This window comes from Pristiophorus japonicus, chromosome 11 (assembly GCF_044704955.1).
Source record: "Pristiophorus japonicus isolate sPriJap1 chromosome 11, sPriJap1.hap1, whole genome shotgun sequence".
Classification (NCBI taxonomy): Eukaryota; Metazoa; Chordata; class Chondrichthyes; family Pristiophoridae; genus Pristiophorus; species Pristiophorus japonicus.
The window spans coordinates 176,735,638-176,755,500 of NC_091987.1; the positions used below are offsets into that span (position 1 = coordinate 176,735,638).

General features: G+C 45.4%; 1 protein-coding gene across 2 annotated transcripts in view; it reads right to left on the reverse strand.

Moving 5' to 3' along the window:
• Window positions 1-19,863, reverse strand: part of dcps (decapping enzyme, scavenger) — a 106,309-nt gene that overhangs the window by 13,352 nt on the left and 73,094 nt on the right. For both annotated transcript variants that reach the window (XM_070894297.1, XM_070894296.1), the window contains exons 3-4: window positions 19,691-19,836; window positions 4,869-4,982 (exon numbers count right to left, since the gene is read on the reverse strand). In XM_070894297.1, coding sequence (XP_070750398.1) covers window positions 4,869-4,982; window positions 19,691-19,836 — 260 coding nt within the window. The remainder of the gene's footprint in view (window positions 1-4,868; window positions 4,983-19,690; window positions 19,837-19,863) is intronic.

A 19,863-nucleotide genomic window follows, 5' to 3' on the forward strand; every position in this document is an offset into this window, starting at 1 on the left:
GGATAGAGAATTGGTTGGCAGACAGGAAGTAGAGAGTCGAGATAAACGGGTCCTTTTCAGAATGGCAGGCAGTGACGAGTGGGGTGCCACAGGGCTCAGTGCTGGGACCCCAGCTATTTACAATATACCGTATATACTCGCGTATCCTACGATCTCGCGTATCATGCGACCCCTAAATTTTCGTCCCCAAAACATGATTTTATCATATATCTTATGTATCATGCGAGTCACTTTTTTGAGATACCAGATGACACTAGGCTAGGCTTTCAAACAAGTTTAACAAGTGCTGTTTCTCATTACGATAATAAACAGTTACCGTATTTCGTTCCAAATCTCATCTAAGGTAGTAAACTATGACAAATATATTTTTACATTCTACCCTTAGCCACTCTGGAGAAAAGATCTGCGAAGAAATATACTGCCAAATTTAAGCTGCAAGTTGTTGCCGAAGCGGAACAAAGCAACAACGTTAAAGCTGCAAAGCTGTTTGGTGTCGGAGAAAGCTGTGTCCGAAACTGGAGAAAACAAAAAGAAAAATTGAAGGAAACTCCTTCCTATAAATGCGCAAATCGCGGGTCGAAATGTCATTGGCCGCATTTAGAAGATAAAGTATCGAAGTGGGTGTCCGTAAATCGAGAAAATGGTTATATTATAACACGATCTAAAATAAGACTTTATGCTTTACGAGAAGCAAGAAAAATGGGCATTCGTGTGTTTACTGGCTAACAGCCTAATCTTGGCCAGCACTTCACACCCGCAAATTTTGTATCTCGCGTATCATGCTACCCCCCAAATTTAGGTTACAATTTTGGTCTTCAAAAGTCGCATGATACGCGAGTATATACGGTACATTAATGATTTGGATGAGGGAATTGAGTGTAATATTTCCAGGTTTGCAGATGACACTAAACTGGGTGGCGGTGTAAGCTGTGAGGAGGATGCTAAAAGGCTGCAGGGTGACTTAGACAGGTTAGGTGATTGGGCAAAAGCTTGGCAGATGCAGTATAATGTGGATAAATGTGAGGTTATCCACTTTGAGGGCAAAAACACGAAGGCAGAATATTATTTGAATGGTGGCAGATTAGGAAAAGGGGAGGTGCATCGAGACCTGGGTGTCATGGTACATCAGTCATTGAAAGTTGGCATGCAGGTACAGCAGGCAGTGAAGAAGGCAAATGGTATGTTTGCCTTCATAGATAGGGGTTTTGAGTATAGGAGCAGGGAGGTCTTACTGCAGTTGTACAGGGCCTTGGTGAGGCCTCACCTGGAATATCGTGTTCAGTTTTGGTCTCCTAAACTGAGGAAGGACATTCTTGCTATTGAGAGTGCAGCGAAGGTTCACCAGACTGATTCCCGGGATGGCTAGACTGACATATGAGGAGAGACTGGATCGACTGGGCCTGTATTCACTGGAGTTTAGAAGGATGAGAGGGGATCTCATAGAAACATTTAAAATTCTGACGGGACTGGACAGGTTAGATGTAGGAAGAATGTTCCCGATGTTGGGGAAGTCCAGAGCCAGGGGACATAGTCTAAGGCTAAGGGATAAGCCATTTAGGACTGAGATGAGCAGAAACTTCTTCACTCAAAGTTGTTAACCTGTGGAATTACGTTCCGCAGAGTTGTTGATGCCAGTTCATTGGATATATTCAAGAGGGAGTTAGATATGGCCCTTACGGCTAAAGGGATCAAGGGGTATGGAGAGAAAGCAGGAAAGGGGTACTGAGGTGAATGATCAGCCATGATCATATTGAATGGTGGTGCAGGCTTGAAGGGCCGAATGGCCTACTCCTGCACCTATTTTCTATGTTTCTATCTGGGTGTACTCTCCTCTGCCAAAACTGTCCACTAATCCAGGATCAGCCTGGAGAATTAGATAACTCCTGGCTTCTTTCCTCCACTGCTAATTGTCTCCATCCTCGCATCCAACAATAGGTGTGTGAGAGGAACTCATGCCCTTCTTCATCACTAAGACTGAGACCATCCATTCAGCTGTCTCTGATGCTTCCTCTTCTCCTGGCACACCATGATAAATTTCCCCCAAAGTTCCCCCCTGTCCTAGCCCTCAACCCGCTTTCTCTAGTATCTCTCCTATTACTCCTATCTCTCCAAGCTTACCTTGTCCATGAGACCCACTTCCTGCTCCCTAGGCCCTATTCCCACTGGACTGCAGACCACCAAAATTTCCCTTCCTGACCCAATGCTAACTGACACTGTAAATGGCTCCCTCTCCTCAGATACGATTTCTCTCGCTTTCAAAAGAGCCACCATCACACCCATACTCAAAAAACCGATGACCCCCTCTCTCCTCGCAGGCAACCAACCCCCATCTCCAATCTCCCTTTCCTCCCCAAATTTCATGATTGTATTGTCTCCTTCCAAATCCGCACCTGTCTCCCCTGCAACTCTTTGAATCTCTCCAATCAGGATTCAGCCCCTGCCAATGAAATGGTTCTAACCAAAGTCACAAATTACATCCTCTGTAACTGTGACTGTGAGCCGTTATCCCTCCTCAACCTCCTGTGGCACGGTTAATCAAACTATTCCTCTCCAAAGCCATTCCTCCATTGCCCAGCTCAGCAGGAATGCCCTCACATGGTAGCACTCTGATTATCTCATTGTAGACAGAGAATCTGTAGCAATGGTTTCTCCTGCTGCCCCTGCTGTTTTAGAGGAGTACACCACCTGCCTGTGAGTAAGATTGCCTGGATGACTGCAGACATTTTTTTCTGAATGGGACGCCTGTTGGATGGGTTGCAGAGTTTTCCTGATTCTAGGCATCTGTTCGAGACACCCCCTGGTCTGAGGAACTTCCGACTTATATTCCTCCCTGCCAACACCACCTGTCTGATCCAGTTCTTAGACCAGGGCATCACCTACTGTCTGAAGCAGCATTACGTTAAGGCAATGAGAGAGAAAAACCTTGAAGATATGGACAGTCATCATCATCATAGGCAGTCCCTCGGAGTCGATGAACTGACAGCATCTCTGACAGTGTGTAAATGAGAATCCCGCTCTTGGATGCAGTTCCTGTTGAAAGTGTCGGAGACTCCGTCAATCAATAAACAATCCAGCTTTGCTTCAAGAAAGCAAGTTTTCTGAACGGTGGCGAGATGAGTGCTGAAGAAAGTGTGGCAAAAACAGAGACAGTGACAGCACCAGGCGGAATTGAGAGAGGAAGATTTCTCAGCTGTGTCGCCTCGGTGACCTCTATGCTCGGTCAGAAACTGACACTGATCACATAGGAGAGGTGGTGGGGGCAACGTGAGCCCAAAATTAAGAGGAGAGTGGGGGGAGGGGGACAGGAACAGCAACAGGAGCTGGACAGTGAAGAAATCACGGTGATGCCGAACGACCGCCCGATGTTATGGCTGCGGTTCTCCCACTGTGGCATGTTACGGAGCAGCATCCCCGATATAAAGCCAGATTGAGAAACCCTCAGAAAGGTGGACATCGTGCGACACCATATTGCCAGATAAAGACAGTACTACCTCAGATTCCAGAGTTTATGAAGGACTCATTTTTGTCAATTTTATCATTTTTAATGTGGATACATTTTACATTTCTAACTTTTTAAAACATTTAAAATTTTTTAACGTGTTCGGTTTTTTGGTTTCAATAAAGCTAGTTCCACAGCATGCAGTCTTGTTTAGTTTATTCCTGTTCAATAGTTGAGTGCTGTAATAGCGCTGTCTCTTGAAACTGCTCAACCCGTGTCGTGGGCAAATCGCTTTAGCACCAACTGTGCCTTCTGTTCAATGAACACTCGAACACCATCCTGGAGTACTTCTTCATCTGATTCTCTTTTCTCTCTTGTGCATTCTAAAGTATACAACAGACCATTGCACCCTCTGGTTTGAACACGAATCTTCAATCCAATATATTGAGGCTTTTTCTGAAGTAGCTGCTTAATTTTATTAACAGCCAAAGGAGTCAAAGTAAGCGCTGTTCTGGTGGGGATCAGCCATCTCCTGGCACTTATGGCTCTAACTGAAGCTGTCAATATGGAGCCAGACATATTGTACAGACCAGGGAGAGGGAATGAAGGAGGACGCTGGGGAGGGAGGGCGTGGGAGACAGAGGTGTTGGGATGGCTGCAAATAGTTGGGATTATAATACATGAGCAACGGAGACACTAACTTCACATTTTAATAGTATTTTAGAATCATCATCATCATAGGAAGTCCCTCGGAATCGAAGAAGACTTGCTTCCACTCTTAACATGAGTTCTCAGGTGGCTGTACAGTCCAATACGCGAACCACAGTCTCTGTCACAGATGGGACAGATAGTCGTTGAGGGAAAGAGTGGGTGGGACAGGTTTGTCGCACGCTCTTTCCGTTGCCTGTGCTTGATTTCTGCATGGGGAACTAGTAATAACTGGGTCCAGAATAGGAGAAAGCCTCAACTGCGAAAATATTTATACTTGTGGTTTAAGAAGCAATCGGTGATATTCTTTGTTTTTAAATCATATACTAGTGAGAAAAGAAAAACAGAAGTGCTAAAAATTAAACTCCAAGGCGTCGGTCACCATCTTGTGCACTGACCAAACTTATTTCAACAGCACTTCCCAGCCTGCCACCGAGAAGGACAAGAGCAGCAAGGTCAGGGGAATACCATCACCTTGGAGATCCCCTCCACCTCACACATCATCGTGATGAAGACTTCTGCTGCCGATCCTACGTTGTTGCTGGGTCAGCATTTTCCCATGTAACAATGGGAAGGCATCAACGCAAGGACCGCAGTGGATCAGGGAGCAGGTCCATCCTCACCTGCTCGAAGAAACTAAGGATGGACATTAAATGCGGCCTTGCCAGCATCAGCCACATCCCAGAAGGAAATAAAAATGACATCCTATCCATGATCCTACCTGCTGCTGATTCCACTTTAAATCTGGAATAAGGATGAAACCGTTTTGTGGATCTGGATTTTCGTAAATTATTCTCTCAACTTCTGCCTTCTTTTCCAGAATGTTGTACACCCACTGAAAGAAAAAAACATAAGTCAATCGAGGAGAGCTCAGAAAACCTGCGCGACTGTCCCCGAGATTAAGAGAAGCCATTATACATTAACGAGCCAGGAGAATTCCCCAAATCATTAAAGGAACAGCTGGAAAGTGTGAGGGGTGTGGGAGAGAGGGAACATTAGGTTCTTTCTGAATGAATGACTGGATTAAGCCTTCCTCGTCAGCTGTAGATCAGTGGACGGCACACTCGCCTCAGACAGAAGGTTGTGGGTTCAAGTCCCACTCCAGGATCTTGAGCACATAAAAATCTAGGCTGACACTCCAGTGCAGTACTGAGGGAGCGCTGCACTGACAGAGGTGCCGTCTTTCGGATGAGACGTTAAACCGAGGCCCCGTCTGCCCTCTCAGGCAGACGTAAAAGATCCCATGGCACTATTTTGAACAAAAGCAGGGGAATTATCCCCGGTGTCCTGGCCAATATTAATCCCTCAATCAACATAACAAATACAGAATATCGGATCATTATCACATTGCTGTTTGTGGGAGCTTGCTGTGCGCAAATTGGCTGCCGCATTTCCCACATTACAACAGTGACTGCACTTCAGAAGTACTTCATTGGCTGTAAAGCGCTTTGAGACACCCGGTGGTCATGAAAGGCGCTATATAAATGCAAGTCTTTCTTTTCTTTTTCCTTATTCTCATCTAGCTTCTCATTATAAATCAAACAAATTGAAGTCGATTTATTTGCGATGCTTGCTCTTCAAAACATTTTTGAATCCAATTGCCACCATTACCACCTAACCTGCCATCAAAGATGTGGTGCCCATCTTTAGTTCAATCCGATGCAATAGGAGTTGTACACTCATTTCTCTTGGGCACGCAAGAGTGGGCCGTTTAATTCATGGGCTATTGTTCTTCATTCACACATCCAGAAGCAAACGCGTTTCGCATATGTCACCAGCAATGTTCCCGCTAGGCTGTGCGCAGAGCCGCGCAGTCATCTGTGTGATCACGCGCAGGCCCCTCACCGGTTATCACATTGCAAATACCGCGCATGCACAGAAATTTAAAAGAAACAGGCCATGCAGAACAAAGCACTACTTTCAGGGAACATTGGTCACCAGCCTTTTAAAAACTACCAGCAGTGGGAAAACTGGATGGGGCAGATCTTCCTGTTGCTTTGCTTGGGGATTATGGATCGCCTGGGAGCATCGAATACAGGAAAATCGGACAGGGAGAAGTGTGCTCCCCTGACAGAGCCCAATTTCATTAGAATGGATCTAAAATCGAACAGGTGTGTGTCTCTCCCTGCCCGATTTTCTTCTATTTGATATCCCGATAGGCCCAGTTACACAAAAACCTACAAAAGCTTTTACCTAACAACATAGAACATAAGAAATAGGAGCAGGAGTAGACCATTTGGCTCCCCGAGCCTGCTCCGCCATTCAATAAGATCGTGGCAAATCTGATCTTGGCCTCAACTCCACTTCAATGCCCGCTCCCCATAACCCTTCAATCCATTATCATTCAAAAATCTGTCTATCTCCACCTTAAATATATTCGATGAGCTAGCCTCCACAGCTCTCTAGGGTAGAGAATTCCAAAGGTTCACGACACTCAGAGAAGAAATTCCTCCTCATTTCCGTTTTAAATGGGCGACTCCTTATTCTGAAACTATGCCCCCTAGTTATAAATTCCCCCACGAGAGGAAACATCCTCTCTGCATTTGCCTTGTCAAACCCCCTCAGAATCTTATACGTTTCAATAAGATCACCTCTCATTCTTCTAAACTCCAATGAGTATAGGCCCAACCTTTCTTCATAAGATGTTTCTTGTGTGTTTTGCATTGCTCCAAATTACTGGGCCGCCACTCCTGAAACCATACTGCCTGGTTCAAAACTAGACAGGATGGTCATCTTAGTCAAAGGAAATCTCACTGAAGGAGCGGGATTGGTCTCGCTAGAATACAGCCCTTCGACGGAGTCTTTTGGCTTCAGTTTCTATGCTCCCCATCCTACAGCACGAAAAGCTATTTAGTGAGGAAAATATATGAATCCACAAACACTTGGAAACGAGTTGGGATATGTGGTTTGATTTACTCTCCTCCTACTGCAATCAAAAGCTGTGTGGGACTCTTTACTCATAAGCTCTAGCAATCTCTGTTGCTATTGTGGAACTAGTAAATATACCACTTCATATCGTAACAGCACAATGCTAACTCTCTTCCATCCTCTCCCACGCGCAGTGATTGACGTTTAAAAATAGAGACTTTATTTCCCAAAATAGTAAATGCACTAAGTGAACGCTACAGATTAGGAAGGTCACAGCTTCAATCCCTGAACTGCTGAGCCAGTCACTGAGCACTCTGCAATTATGTCAAATTCTCATTCCTGTTCACCATTCAGGGGTAAATAAGCAGTGAGCTGAAGCTTAACTGAACCAGTCACACCAACACTGTGGTTATAAGGGCAGGGCGGGGCAGAAGCCTCTCCATCACATACAAGACTATCAAGGGCAGAAGCACTTTGCTTGATCAGCATTCCTGTCACTGGTCTCCACCTCCTCCACATCTGGGCCTCCTTGGCCGGTGAATGCACTTCAGCAACTCAACAAGCTTACTTCAGCAGCACCTCCCAGTCTTCGTGGCCTCTGCCTCCAAGATGGACAAGAACAGCAAGCTCATGGGAACACCATATCGCCAAGTTCCCCTTCAAGTCACACACTTGACTTGGACATACATCACTGTTCCTTCACCATCACTGGGTCAAGACACCTGGAAGTTTTGTCCACTTCCTAATAAATATTTAGATAAAAAAATTAACATCCTGCCAATACTCACTGGCTAGGCTCACACGTAAAGAAAATCTGTTTGCGAATGGTCCCGGAGAGTTGCAGATGCTCTTGATATTGTATTCTGAATCAGGACCTTCAGGATTACAGGGAAGAAAATCGGGGGCGGGGGGGCGGAGGAAGGAAAACGTAGTTTTATATCTGACGGTGAAGCTCCTGAAAACTTAGCACTGTGTGACAGACTAGCGCTGTAATTATTTAAAGTAGCAATTCCAAAGGAGATTGTGTTTCAGTCTGGGACATCACAGAGATTATGGCTTGGCTCAGCTCCAAAGCTTCATTGATTCTGTCACAACATACACTTCAACAGAAGGAAACAACACCCGTACAACACACACAGAGAATTCAATCTATCATTCAAATCACAATAATGAACTGAAAAACTTTAGACTCAGCAAAAACAGAAAGCTGTTATGAAACACTGCAGAACAAAGCAGCAGTGGGAGTAATACCTTGGCAGAGTGAGGTTAGAGTCTGGGAGAATTTGGACAAGGCACTCCAAACAAAAACAACAAACCATTCGTGGGCCACAGACAGATTTACGACATTGTCGCCTTGATTAGCTTGGAGCACTGGACCCTGGATGTTTACCTAATACCCCTATGCTTGCTTGCCTGCATTGGCTCCGGGTCCAGCAATGCCTCGAATTTAAAATTCTCATCCTCGTGTTCAAATCCCTCCATAACCTCGCTCCTCCCTAACTCTGTAATCTCCTCCAACCTGCCGGGAACTCTGCGTTCCTCCAATTCTGGATTCTTGTGCATCTCCGATTTCCTTCGGTCCACCATTGGATTCCCTCCCAAAATCTCTCCACCTCTCTCTCCTCAAAACCTACCTCCTTGCCCAAGCTTTGGGTCACCTATCCTAATATCTGCATATGTGGCTCAGTGTCAAATTTTGTTTCATTAACGCTCCAGTGAAGTGTCTTGGAATGTTTTACTTCATTAAAGGTGCTATATAAATGCAAGTTGTTGTTGTTGTACGAAGAAGGGTTTTGTATTCCTGGGACACCGGACAATTGTCGGATGAGACATTAAACCGAGCTGCCCCCTCAGGCGGATGTAAAAGATCCCATGGCACTATTTCGAAGAAGAGCAGGGGAATTATCCCCGGTGTCCTAGCCAATATTTATCCCTCAAACAACATCACAAAAAAATAGATTATCTGGTCATTATCACATTGCTGTTTGTGGGAGTTTGCTTGCATGCAAATTGGCTGTCGCGTTTCCTACATTACAACAGTGACTGCACTTCAAAAGTATTTCATTGGCTGTAAAGCGCTTTGAGACGTCCGGTGGTTGTAAAAGGCACTGTATAAATTCAAGTCTTTCTTTCTTTCTTACTGCCAAGTGGCACATATACCCTAGTGGGTAGGATAAACAGGACATTGGGGAAGGTTTTATACTAGCAATGCTGTGGGAAGGGGAAACAGCGCAGCAGACTACTGGCTAAGCAAAAATTAAGAAAGGTAAACTAAGGATTACGAAGGATGATTTAAACTATGTTTATATGAATACAAGGAGGAAACAAAAATGGATGATCTGGATGTGATGATGAATACATCATTGCATGGATTTTCTGTCGGGTTTCTCCAGTGGCGACACGCCCAGAGAAACAGCTAAAAATGGCCATCTACAATGTTTCTCCAAGGTTGCTGCCAAAATCACAGCGAGCAATTGATGCTTGGCTCAACAAGGAAGATGAGTGAGGAACAAACCTGCAAGGTTATGTGTGCTTTAGAGAAGGAAAGAGAGGGTGGTCAGAGAGAAATGATCTGTAATCTATAAACGGGTCTTGGCAATGAGAGAAAGTATTTTGCTGGATTTCGAAAACAGAAAGAGCGCAAACGTTAGTGCCAGGAATATGCTTCAGGCCATCAAACAATCCAAAGGATGGAAATGTGCTGCAGTTGGAGAGCCTAAAACAGATGAGTGCTGGATCATTGTTGAACTCAGCAAAGGAGGACAAAGGGTTTGATTAGGGCAGGGGAAATAGAGTATGAGAGGAAGCTTGCAGAGAACATTAAAATGGACTGCAAAAGCTTCTATAGATAGGTAAAGAGAAAAAGGTTAGTAAAGACAAACATAGGTCCCCTGCAGTCAGAATCAGGGGAAGTCATAACTGGGAACAAAGAAATGGCAGACCAATTGAACAAGTACTTTGGTTCGGTATTCATGAAGGAGGACACAAACAACCTTCCGGATATAAAAGAGGTCAGCGGATCTAGTAAGAAGGAGGAACTAAGGGAAATCCTTATTAGTCGGGAAATTGTGTTGGGGGATTGAAGGCCAATAAATCCCCAGGGCCTGATGGTCTGCATCCCAGAGTACTTAAGGAGGTGGCCTTGGAAATAGCGGATGCATTGACAGTCATTTTTCAACATTCCATAGACTCTGGATCAGTTCCTATGAAGTGGAGGGTAGCCAATTTAACCCTACTTTTTAAAAAAGGAGGGAGAGAAAACAGTGAATTATAGACCGGTCAACCTGACATCGGTAGTGGGTAAAATGATGGAATCAATTATTAAGGATGTCATAGCAGCGCATTTAGAAAGAGGTGACATGATAGGTCCAAGTCAGCATGGATTTGTGAAAGGGAAATCTTCTGGAATTTTTTGAGGATGTTTCCAGTAGAGTGGACAAGGGAGAACCAGTTGATGTGGTGTACTTGGACTTTCAGAAGGCTTTCGACAAGGTCCCACACAAGAGCTTAGTGTGCAAAGTTAAAGCACACGGGATTGGGGGTAGTGTGCTGACGTGGATTGAGAACTGGTTGTCAGACAGGAAGCAAAGAGTAAGAGTAAATGGGTACTTTTCAGAATGGCAGGCAGTGACTAGTGGGGTACCGCAAGGTTCTGTGCTGGGTCCCCAGCTGTTTACATTGTACATTAATGATTTAGACGAGGGGATTAAATGTAGTATCTCCAAATTTGCGGATGACACTAAGTTGGGTGGCAGTGTGAGCTGCGAGGAGGATGCTATGAGGCTGCAGAGTGACTTGGATAGGTTAGGTGAGTGGGCAAATACATGGCAGATGAAGTATAATGTGAATAAATGTGAGGTTGTCCACTTTGGTGGTAAAAACAGAGAGACAGACTATTATCTGAATGGTGACAGATTAGGAAAAGGGGAGGTGCAACGAGACCTGGGTGTCATGGTACATCAGTCATTGAAGGTTGGCATGCAGGTACAGCAGGCGGTTAAGAAAGCAAATGGCATGTTGGCCTTCATAGCGAGGGGATTGGAGTACAGGGGCAGGGAGGTGTTACTACAGTTGTACAGGGCCTTGATGAGGCCACACCTGGAGTATTGTGTACAATTTTGGTCTCGTAACTTGAGGAAGGACATTCTTGCCATTGAGGGAGTGCAGCGAAGGTTCACCAGACTGATTCCCGGACTGATCCAGAAAGACTGGATCAACTGGGCTTGTATTCACTGGAGTTCAGAAGAATGAGAGGGGATCTCATAGAAATATTTAAAATTCTGATGGGTTTAGACAGGTTAGATGTAGGAAGAATGTTCCCAATGTTGGGGAAGTCCAGAACCAGGGGTCACAGTCTAATGATAAGGGGTAAGCCATTTAGGACCGAGATGAGGAGAAACTTCTTCACCCAGAGAGTGGTGAACCTGTGGAATTCTCTATCACAGAAAGTTGTTGAGGCCAATTCACTAAATATATTCAAAAAGGAGTTAGATGTAGTTCTTACTACTAGGGGAATGAAGGGGTATGGCGAGAAAGCAGGAATGGGGTACTGAAGTTGCATGTTCAGCCATGAAATCATTGAATGGCGATGCAGGCTCGAAGGGCCGAATGGCCTACTCCTGCACCTATTTTCTATGTTTCTATGTTTTGATGACAACAACTTGCATTTATATAGTGCATTTAAGATAGAAAAATATCCCAAGGTGCTTCACAAAGGCACAATAAAAAAATAAACGGACACTGTAATGTATGCACCTGCGAGGATGCTCACAGGTTTGCGGAGGGGAGCGGGCAGGTCTGAGGGGCCTCTTGTAGGACTGCTCCTGGGCCTAGCAAAGGTAGCCATTAACAGGTCCAGGTAGCGGGCGGTCGTTCAGCCGTGGTTACGTTCAAGCCAGGGTCTCCCTGTAGATGGAGCACACGGTGTCCACCGGTACCCTCGCGGCCTTCCGCAAGAGGTGGGCGCCGGAGGGACTGGAGTGCATCATCACCCCTGGGAACCACATTTTTATTTGATCGGTTAAGGTTCATTTTAAAGTTTTCTTTGGTAATTTGTGGGTTCCAATGCCTCTTTAATAAGGGGGCACTCTGCTTTATCTGTTAATTTAAAATAGTTGTAGAGCTGTTGCATTGTGAGTGTCTTAGCCAGTCATGCGATGTTCACAAGACTCAATAAAACCCCGGTCAGTTGGGCTAGGTCATCCACGATGAGGTATGCAGTTGTGAGCCTGGTGGATGAACTGATAATTTGTAGTGCGATTGTTAAACCTTTGTTAATAAACCAATTAGTTCTTATTAGCAATCAGGAGGGATGGCCAAAACATTGCTAAAGATTTGGGTTTTAAGGAAGGTCTTGAAGGAGGTTGAAAGGCTGAATGGGTTATGTAGGAAATTCCAGAATGTGGAACCCAGGCGACTTAAGGCATGGCTGCGAATGGTGGGGTGAATGGGGGAAGGGGTGCACAGGAGGTTAGAGCACTGGAAGAAGTTACAGAGACAGGGAGGGACAAGGTCATGAAGAGACTTAAACATGAGGATGAGAATGTTAAACTTAAGGCGTTGGGGGAGCGAAAGTCAATGTAGGTCAGCGAGATAGAGGTGATGTGTGAATGGGGCTTGATGCGAGTTAGGATATGGGTAGCAGAGTTTTGGATGACCTGAAGTCTATGGAGGGTTAAAGATGGGAGGCGGGTCAGAATGATTCTGGGTAGTGGACAGTTTCAGCAGAGGACAGTGAGGCCCAATTGAGATTGAGGTGGTCCAGTATATCTGGGCATGGATGGCAAAGCCTGTTGTGTACTCAATACGCTCAATGTCTACATCCCTTGGACTGGCGGGAACAAGATGGGAGCCATAGTGGGGTGAATGACCACGGTGGGGGAGAGGTTTTACTGGGGGAAAGGACATCAAAGGTGGATCTGAGAGTGTGGTTGAGCACATCAATGGCTGCTGAGTTATCATGGCAAATAGAGGGCCAAAGGCTTTTATGGGAGTTTATAAGCAACTTAAGGGAGGGATCAGTTGTAGGGAACGTCAATGTTTCGAACACTGGTAGGACATGTACAATGGGGACAGCTTGCATTTGAGCAGAAATTTACTGAAGTTGGGCTGCACCCATTTCTAAAGCAGCATGTGAGCGAACTGACAAGGGAGAATGCAATGTTAGATTTAGTGTTAGCGACTGAGGAAAGGGCGATGAGCTAAATAGTAGCGTGGGAATATCTGGGATCTAGTGACCATAATATTGTTACTTTGAGAGTAAAGAAGCGGAAGCCTATTAAGAAGCTTAATTTTAGACAAGCTAAATTTGAGTACACGAGGGAATACATAAAGTGGGTAGAAGTATTTAGAAGAAAGGCTGAGGGAGGAAAATGGCAACATTCTAAAAGGATATGTTTTAAGACGCAAAAATAATTTATCCCTGAAATAAGTTGTTGGCGAAATACAAATCATGCAGATCATTTTAAAAAGTTACAGAAAGCATCAGAAAGAAGGAGAAAGCATGTAAAATATAAAATATTCAGGAAGAGATCCGGATAAGGAGATCTAGAAATAGAGGCCAAGAAATACAAAGACATATTTACTGAGAGAATAGGAACAAAATATAGCTGGCAACCTAAAGGAAAGGAAAAGGGCAAAGCCTGCTTCAAATATTTTAAAAGCAAGGAACGGGTACAGATGAGACTAGGTCACATATTAAAGGAAAAGCCAGAAAGAACAATATCCTGTGCGAGAGGACAGGTAAGTTGTTGAAATACAAAGCCACTACTCTGCAGAAATGCTCGCAAATACAAAGTGCCAAAAATGAGGGTATAGTTTAATGGTGAGTTTAACGTGGAAACCTTCAAGATGAAAGGTGGCCTACAAAGTCTATTCCTCGTAATTGAAAGTTACTTAATTCATATTATTGTGCAAAATAAACCGTTAAATTATCAGGAGCAGACTCTATAGGGGGTGTTCCAGAACTTCAAGGTTGATAGGCCTGAGTGTTCCAACAAATTTCATCCCCGTTGGCTCTGGAGAATCCCATCATCAACATTTGCTAGAGTGTCTGGACTACAGTCCCATCCTGGAGGAAGGGAAAGTGGCAAAGGTGACTGCTATTTTTAAAAAGAGGGCCGAGATCAAGCCGTCAAATCACAGCACTGTGAGTCTTTCGATTGTATTGGCAAGGGTTCCCATTTGGGGCTGGTGCCTGCTCAGTTGGGTCTGTATAAGACCACTTGTCTTTAGACTGGTGCACTGGTTAACATGCTTTGGCACTTGCTTAAATAGGCTAATGAGCAAGGAAGTTTTGGAAGGTGTCTGTTGTCTTTACTATGACCTGGACACTATTAAAGATGAAAGGAGTTCTGCAACTAATTGATGTACTGTCCTTCATTAAACTAATTGACAACTGGCAATTATAGGGCTAGACTTTTCACTTTGCCGTCTATCGCCCAAAAAATGGGCGATGTTCCAGCCTTACCGATCGCTGGCTCATCACCCATTTTCCACTCGGCGATAGGCCAGCGATGTCAAATGGGCGATGCAAAAGGTCAGCAATGTGACGCTCGCCCAACGAACGGCCAGTGATGGGGAAGGCAAAAGCTTTGCTAGCAACGGCCTTCTGCGCATGTGATTTAAATTTTTTTTTCCAGTTGACATCATTTCACGTGTTTCGGGAGGTCAGGGGTCAACCACACATGCGCAGAAGGTCGTTAAAGAGAGGAGAGATAAAGTAGAGAGTTGTTGGAGTTGGAGGGAGGAGATTTGTGGAGTTTTTTGCCGTTGGAGAGTTGGATAAAGTGTTTTAGAAACATAGAAAATAGGTGCAGGAGTAGGCCATTCGGCCCTTCGAGCCTGCACCACCATTCAATATGATCATGGCTGATCATGCAACTTCAGTACTCCATTCCTGCTTTCTCTCCATACCCCTTGATCCCTTTAGCCGTAAGGGCCACATCTAACTCCCTTTTGATTATTTTAACGAACTGGCCTCAACAACTTTCTGTGGTAGAGAATTCCACAGGTTCACAATTCACTGAGTGAAGAAGTTTCTCCTCATCTCAGTCCTAAATGGCTTACCCCTTATCCTTAGACTGTGACCCCTGGTTCTGGACTTCCCCAACATCGGGAACATTCTTCCTGCATCTAACCTGTCCAATCCCGTCAGAATTTTATATGTTTCTATGAGATCCCCTCTCATTCTTCTAAATTCTAGTGAATATAAGCCTAGTCGATCCAGTCTTTCTTCATATGTCAATCCTGCCATCCCGGAAATCAGCGTTGGCGAGTTGGATAAAGTGTTTTTTGTCTTTGGAGAGATGGAGATTTAGATAAATTGTAGAGATGTTATCATCATCATCCGAGAGCGTGGATGGGGGTCGGAAAAGGGTAAAGCCGTTTTCAGATGAGGCCAACAAGGCCCACTCCAGGTGGGCAGAACTTACCCGGGGTGCTAACGACAAACCTCCACCCCGGGCGTACAGGAAGCTATGGTCTGAGATTTCAGACGTCGTCTCCTCGGAGTTCCAGGAGGCAAGGGGGCCCAGCCAATGCCGGAAGCGCTGGAACAGCCTTGTGGCGTCAGCTAGAGTAAGTATAGATTTTATGTTGTATTGATGAAGATTGTAATAGTAAATCTCCTGGACTGAATTAAATTTTGTAAATTCTTACATACAAACGCATATATACATATATGGATCCAAAACACGCTGATCTTTGTTATAACCGTGCAACAATTGTGGATCTCATTTGCATGTAATGTTTGAAGCTGTTGTCTTTCCATGAAATTACCAAGTCAATTAGCTTATGCCATGCTCTTTTCACGTTTGCAGAAGAAGATATCAACAACAAGGCGCAGCAGAGGTGCATTGGAGGGGGCCCTGCTTACATGCAGACTTTAAGTGAGCTGGAGGAGCGTGCAGCAGCGCTGGTGGGGACCACCAGTCGCTCGGCCACCACCCGTGGTGTTGTGGGACCTTCCCATGCATCATATGAGTAATGTGTGAAACAGTTTTAAAGTAATGTAACATAATTTAATTAAAATGCAATGTACGGATGATGTCATGTCATGTCATGTCATGAATGCAGCCTTTGTGCTACTCTCAGGTTGACAACATAAAAACATAAGCAATAAGAATAGGGGAAGGTCATCTGGTCAACTGTCCCCTTCTCTGTGCGTTCCCAATAATCCGCTGTGTCCATCTGCGACTGATGCAGCCGCGGCAGGTTTTCTGGGGCAGTTAAATCCACATGATACATTAATATGTAAAGTCCTGTCGGTAATGTGTACCCTTCTGTTCTAATAAGCTCAATAGGCTCAACTGTGCTTTGAAGGTCAACCAGAGGTGCAAGTGAAGACCACACAGGAGGAGGAGGAGGTTACAACTGAGCCGGAGGAGGAGGAGGAAGAAATGGAGGAAGCCACAGAGGGGGATGAACCTGCGGCCACCGTGGAAATTGCTATTGCGACTGAAGAGCCACCGGGACCAAGTGGCGTGCAGCCGGCAACGCAAGGCGCGTTATAGTGCCCCCACGGAGGTCGGGTCAGCGAGCTCAGCACTCGCCTGCAGTGGACGATCGGATAGAGGGCTTGATATCCCTGTGCGAGGAGACGGTCGCGATAAATCGCGAGCATTTCCAGCAGTTCACATGTGAATTTTCCCGGGTGTCTGCTGCCCAAGCGGAGGCAATGCAGCAGACGATGCGTGCACAGACCACTGCCACCAACGCATTGCGATATGCATTGCTGGCTGAGCTCGGCGCTGCGCCCCAAGGTGATCAATCGAAGCACAACCCCCAGCACACAAGCGAGTCAGGAGGAAGCACTTCCTTCTGACTTGGAAGACGATGCCCCTGCCCTCATCCTCCCCTCCAACACCCCCCCAACAGCCGATCGTGCCACCATCACCCCCACCATGGCAGGAAGTCTTGCCCGCTGCATGCCCGCATCATGTTGGTACCGGGGGACCAAAACGGGCGGGTGGGGCTAGGACGCCGGGGGGGGGGTCCAGGATCTGGAGGGAAATGTGGCCGCAGGTAGGGAAGAAGTTGTTATTGTTGTTATGTTTTTCTTGTTGTTCTTGTTACTGTTGGGGAGGGGGGGGGGGGGGGGTGATGTTTAAAATTGAAATTGTTAATAAAATTTTGTCGAATCTTACAATTGTTGTGCATTGTCTTTTAATAATGTAAGCAAAGCTAAGTTAAAACATTAATGCAACTATTGTACATTTAAATATAAATATAAGTATAAATGTGAGTAGATCTATCAGTAAAAGGATGTTAAAAGCCCCTTGTTTTAGCAGCCTTCTCCCTTCCACCAACGTTCAAAATGGCATCCGTAGTGCTGAGTTCTGAGAGGAAGGCCAGGAAAAAGCAACTATTCTCCAGCGATGTTCTCAGCGAGCTATCAGCCCGGCGATGTGCCGAAAGTTGGGCTGGGCAATGTGCTCAGCGATGTGAGCCGAAAGTCAGGGGGATAATTTTTCAGCGATGATCCAGCCTGAATTTCCACTTTTTTGTCAAAACGGACGATGAAAGGCCGTATGGGGCGATATATCGGCGATGTGAAGTGGAAAGTCGAGCCCATAGTTTCTGACACTTACCTGTCCAGTTAAATGACACCTTGGAAATGATCGATGTGACAGAATCAATCCTCTTGATTGGTCACTAATGGTTTGTCCCAGTGGGATTTAGTTAGAAGGAATAGGGGCTTATGTTTGTCCAGCACTGAATAAGGGTTCCAGGAAAATTGTTAGAATGGGCAGAAAGCTAAGCCAAGTTAAAAAAAAAGTTTTGGGATTTAGCAGAGGAAAGGACGGTGTGGATTTGGGGCTGAAATTGATGGCCTTACCGCCCACTGTCGCCGATATTCCTCCTCGAGTTGCGCCCAGTGCCAGTTTTAATTTGGTCTGGAGCGGACGGGAGGGGAGAGCCGCCGACTGACGTCAGCGGACAGCCAAATGGCGCAACTGACCTCCCGCCCGCTGAGATGCCAGATTGGTGCGGGCAGGAGTCGGCAGCAGAATGGGGGTGGACCGCTGCGAGGAGGCTGGTCTGTCCCCGACGGTGAGTATGAAGAGCTGAAGAAAAAGGTTAGTAAACAATTTTTTTAAATTTTCTTTACAGCAACCTACCTTGATGGGGTCCCCTGAAGGTCTTCCGATGTTTTTTTTTAATGCTGTTTAATTGCAGCTCTTCGACCCTCCGTGGGCCCAGCTTCATCCTCGGCGGCACTTGGGCGGCAAGCGCCTCTGCTGCCGAGAATGAGAACTCCTGCCCACATTGACGGCGCAAGTCTCTCTTTTGCCGCCAGCCGCCCTTTCAAGAACCTGTTTGCCAAAAACTCTGCCCAGAGTACCGCCGGCTATCGGCGGTCCTTTGGGCAGCACTTGCCCTTCACCAATTTCAGCCCTTATGTATGAAATGCAAATGTGCTTTTTGTAGTACTGCAACAGAAAAAACAGTTCTGGTAGACAGCTAGATCCATGAGTGCCGTGATTACAGACAGGAAAACAGCCAGGATGTTGAGATCTTTAACTAAGGGTGTAATTTATATGTTGAGAGAGGTCATTCTAAAGTTTTATCTGGCCTCAGTGAGACTACATTTGGAATACTGTGCAATTTTAGTCTCTCCATTAAAAAAGTATTTGTTTATTGGAGGAAATGCAGATGAGTATTGCTAGATTTAACAGCGACAACTTGTATTTATATAGCGCCTTTAACATAGTGAAACGTCCCAAGGCGCTTCACTGGAGTATTTTTTGACACCGAGCCGCATATGTAGAAATTAGCGCAGGTGACCAAAAGCTTGGTCAAAGAGGTAGGTTTGAAGAAGCATCTTGAAGGAGGAAAGAGAGGTAGAGAGGTTTAGGCAGGGAGTTACAGAGCTTAGGGTCTAGGAAACAGAAGGCACGGCCACCAATGGTTGAGCAATTACAATCAGGGATGCTCAGGAGGGCAGAATTAGAGGAGTGCAGATATCCCGAGGGGTTGTGGGGCTGGAGGAGATTACAGAGATTGGGAGGGGTGAGGCCTCATTCATTCCAGAACTAAGAGGGCAGAGCTTGCAGGACAAATTAGCTATCCTGGGACATGCTCTCCATATTTAAGATTTGAGGCGATTGGAGAATGTGGATTTGGAGAAGCTTTTCTGCCATGTATGAAGTTCAAAAACAAGGGGCCATCAAATTTCAAATTAAGGATGACAAAAGAAAGTGGGAAGTTCAGGCACAACATTTTCAGTTAAAGATAAGATGTGGAACAGACTACCCTGAAGGACTAGACAGGTTCCCGTCAGCAAATAGGATTCAAGGTTATTAGATCTAGAAATCCATCAAGATTATTAGATCTAGAAATCCATCAAGATAATCTTGTAGGAAACTAGATTGGTCAGGATGGACCACAGTATTCATCATTTAATTTTGATCTTATTTGTGTTGGTACTGAGCAGGGGCCTGCCACTTACCCACAGAATTACGAGAATTATATAAAGAGGATGCAGTACAGGGTACCAGTACTGCTGTGGCATATCTCCAAATGGCCAAACTGGCTGTGGCAGATACCTGGGTCAGGGCCCACGCCTGCATCGATACCCACCCTCCTGGCTCAGGAATGGCCCACTGAACTACAAAGCCCAGGAGAAAAGGGAAAGAGCAGAAGGGGCCATTTATTTATTGAAACGCACAATACCTGAAGATTGAAGGGTTGGGATTGAAGGTACGGGGTGCTGATGGTCTTGTAGTCATCTGCTGTTTCATGGACAAGGTGCATCTCCTGCCTTAGGTATTTCTTGATGTGCTTCTCTGTAGCTGGACATACTACTGTGGTCTTTATCTCTGCAAAGAAATGCAAACTTTGTCTTC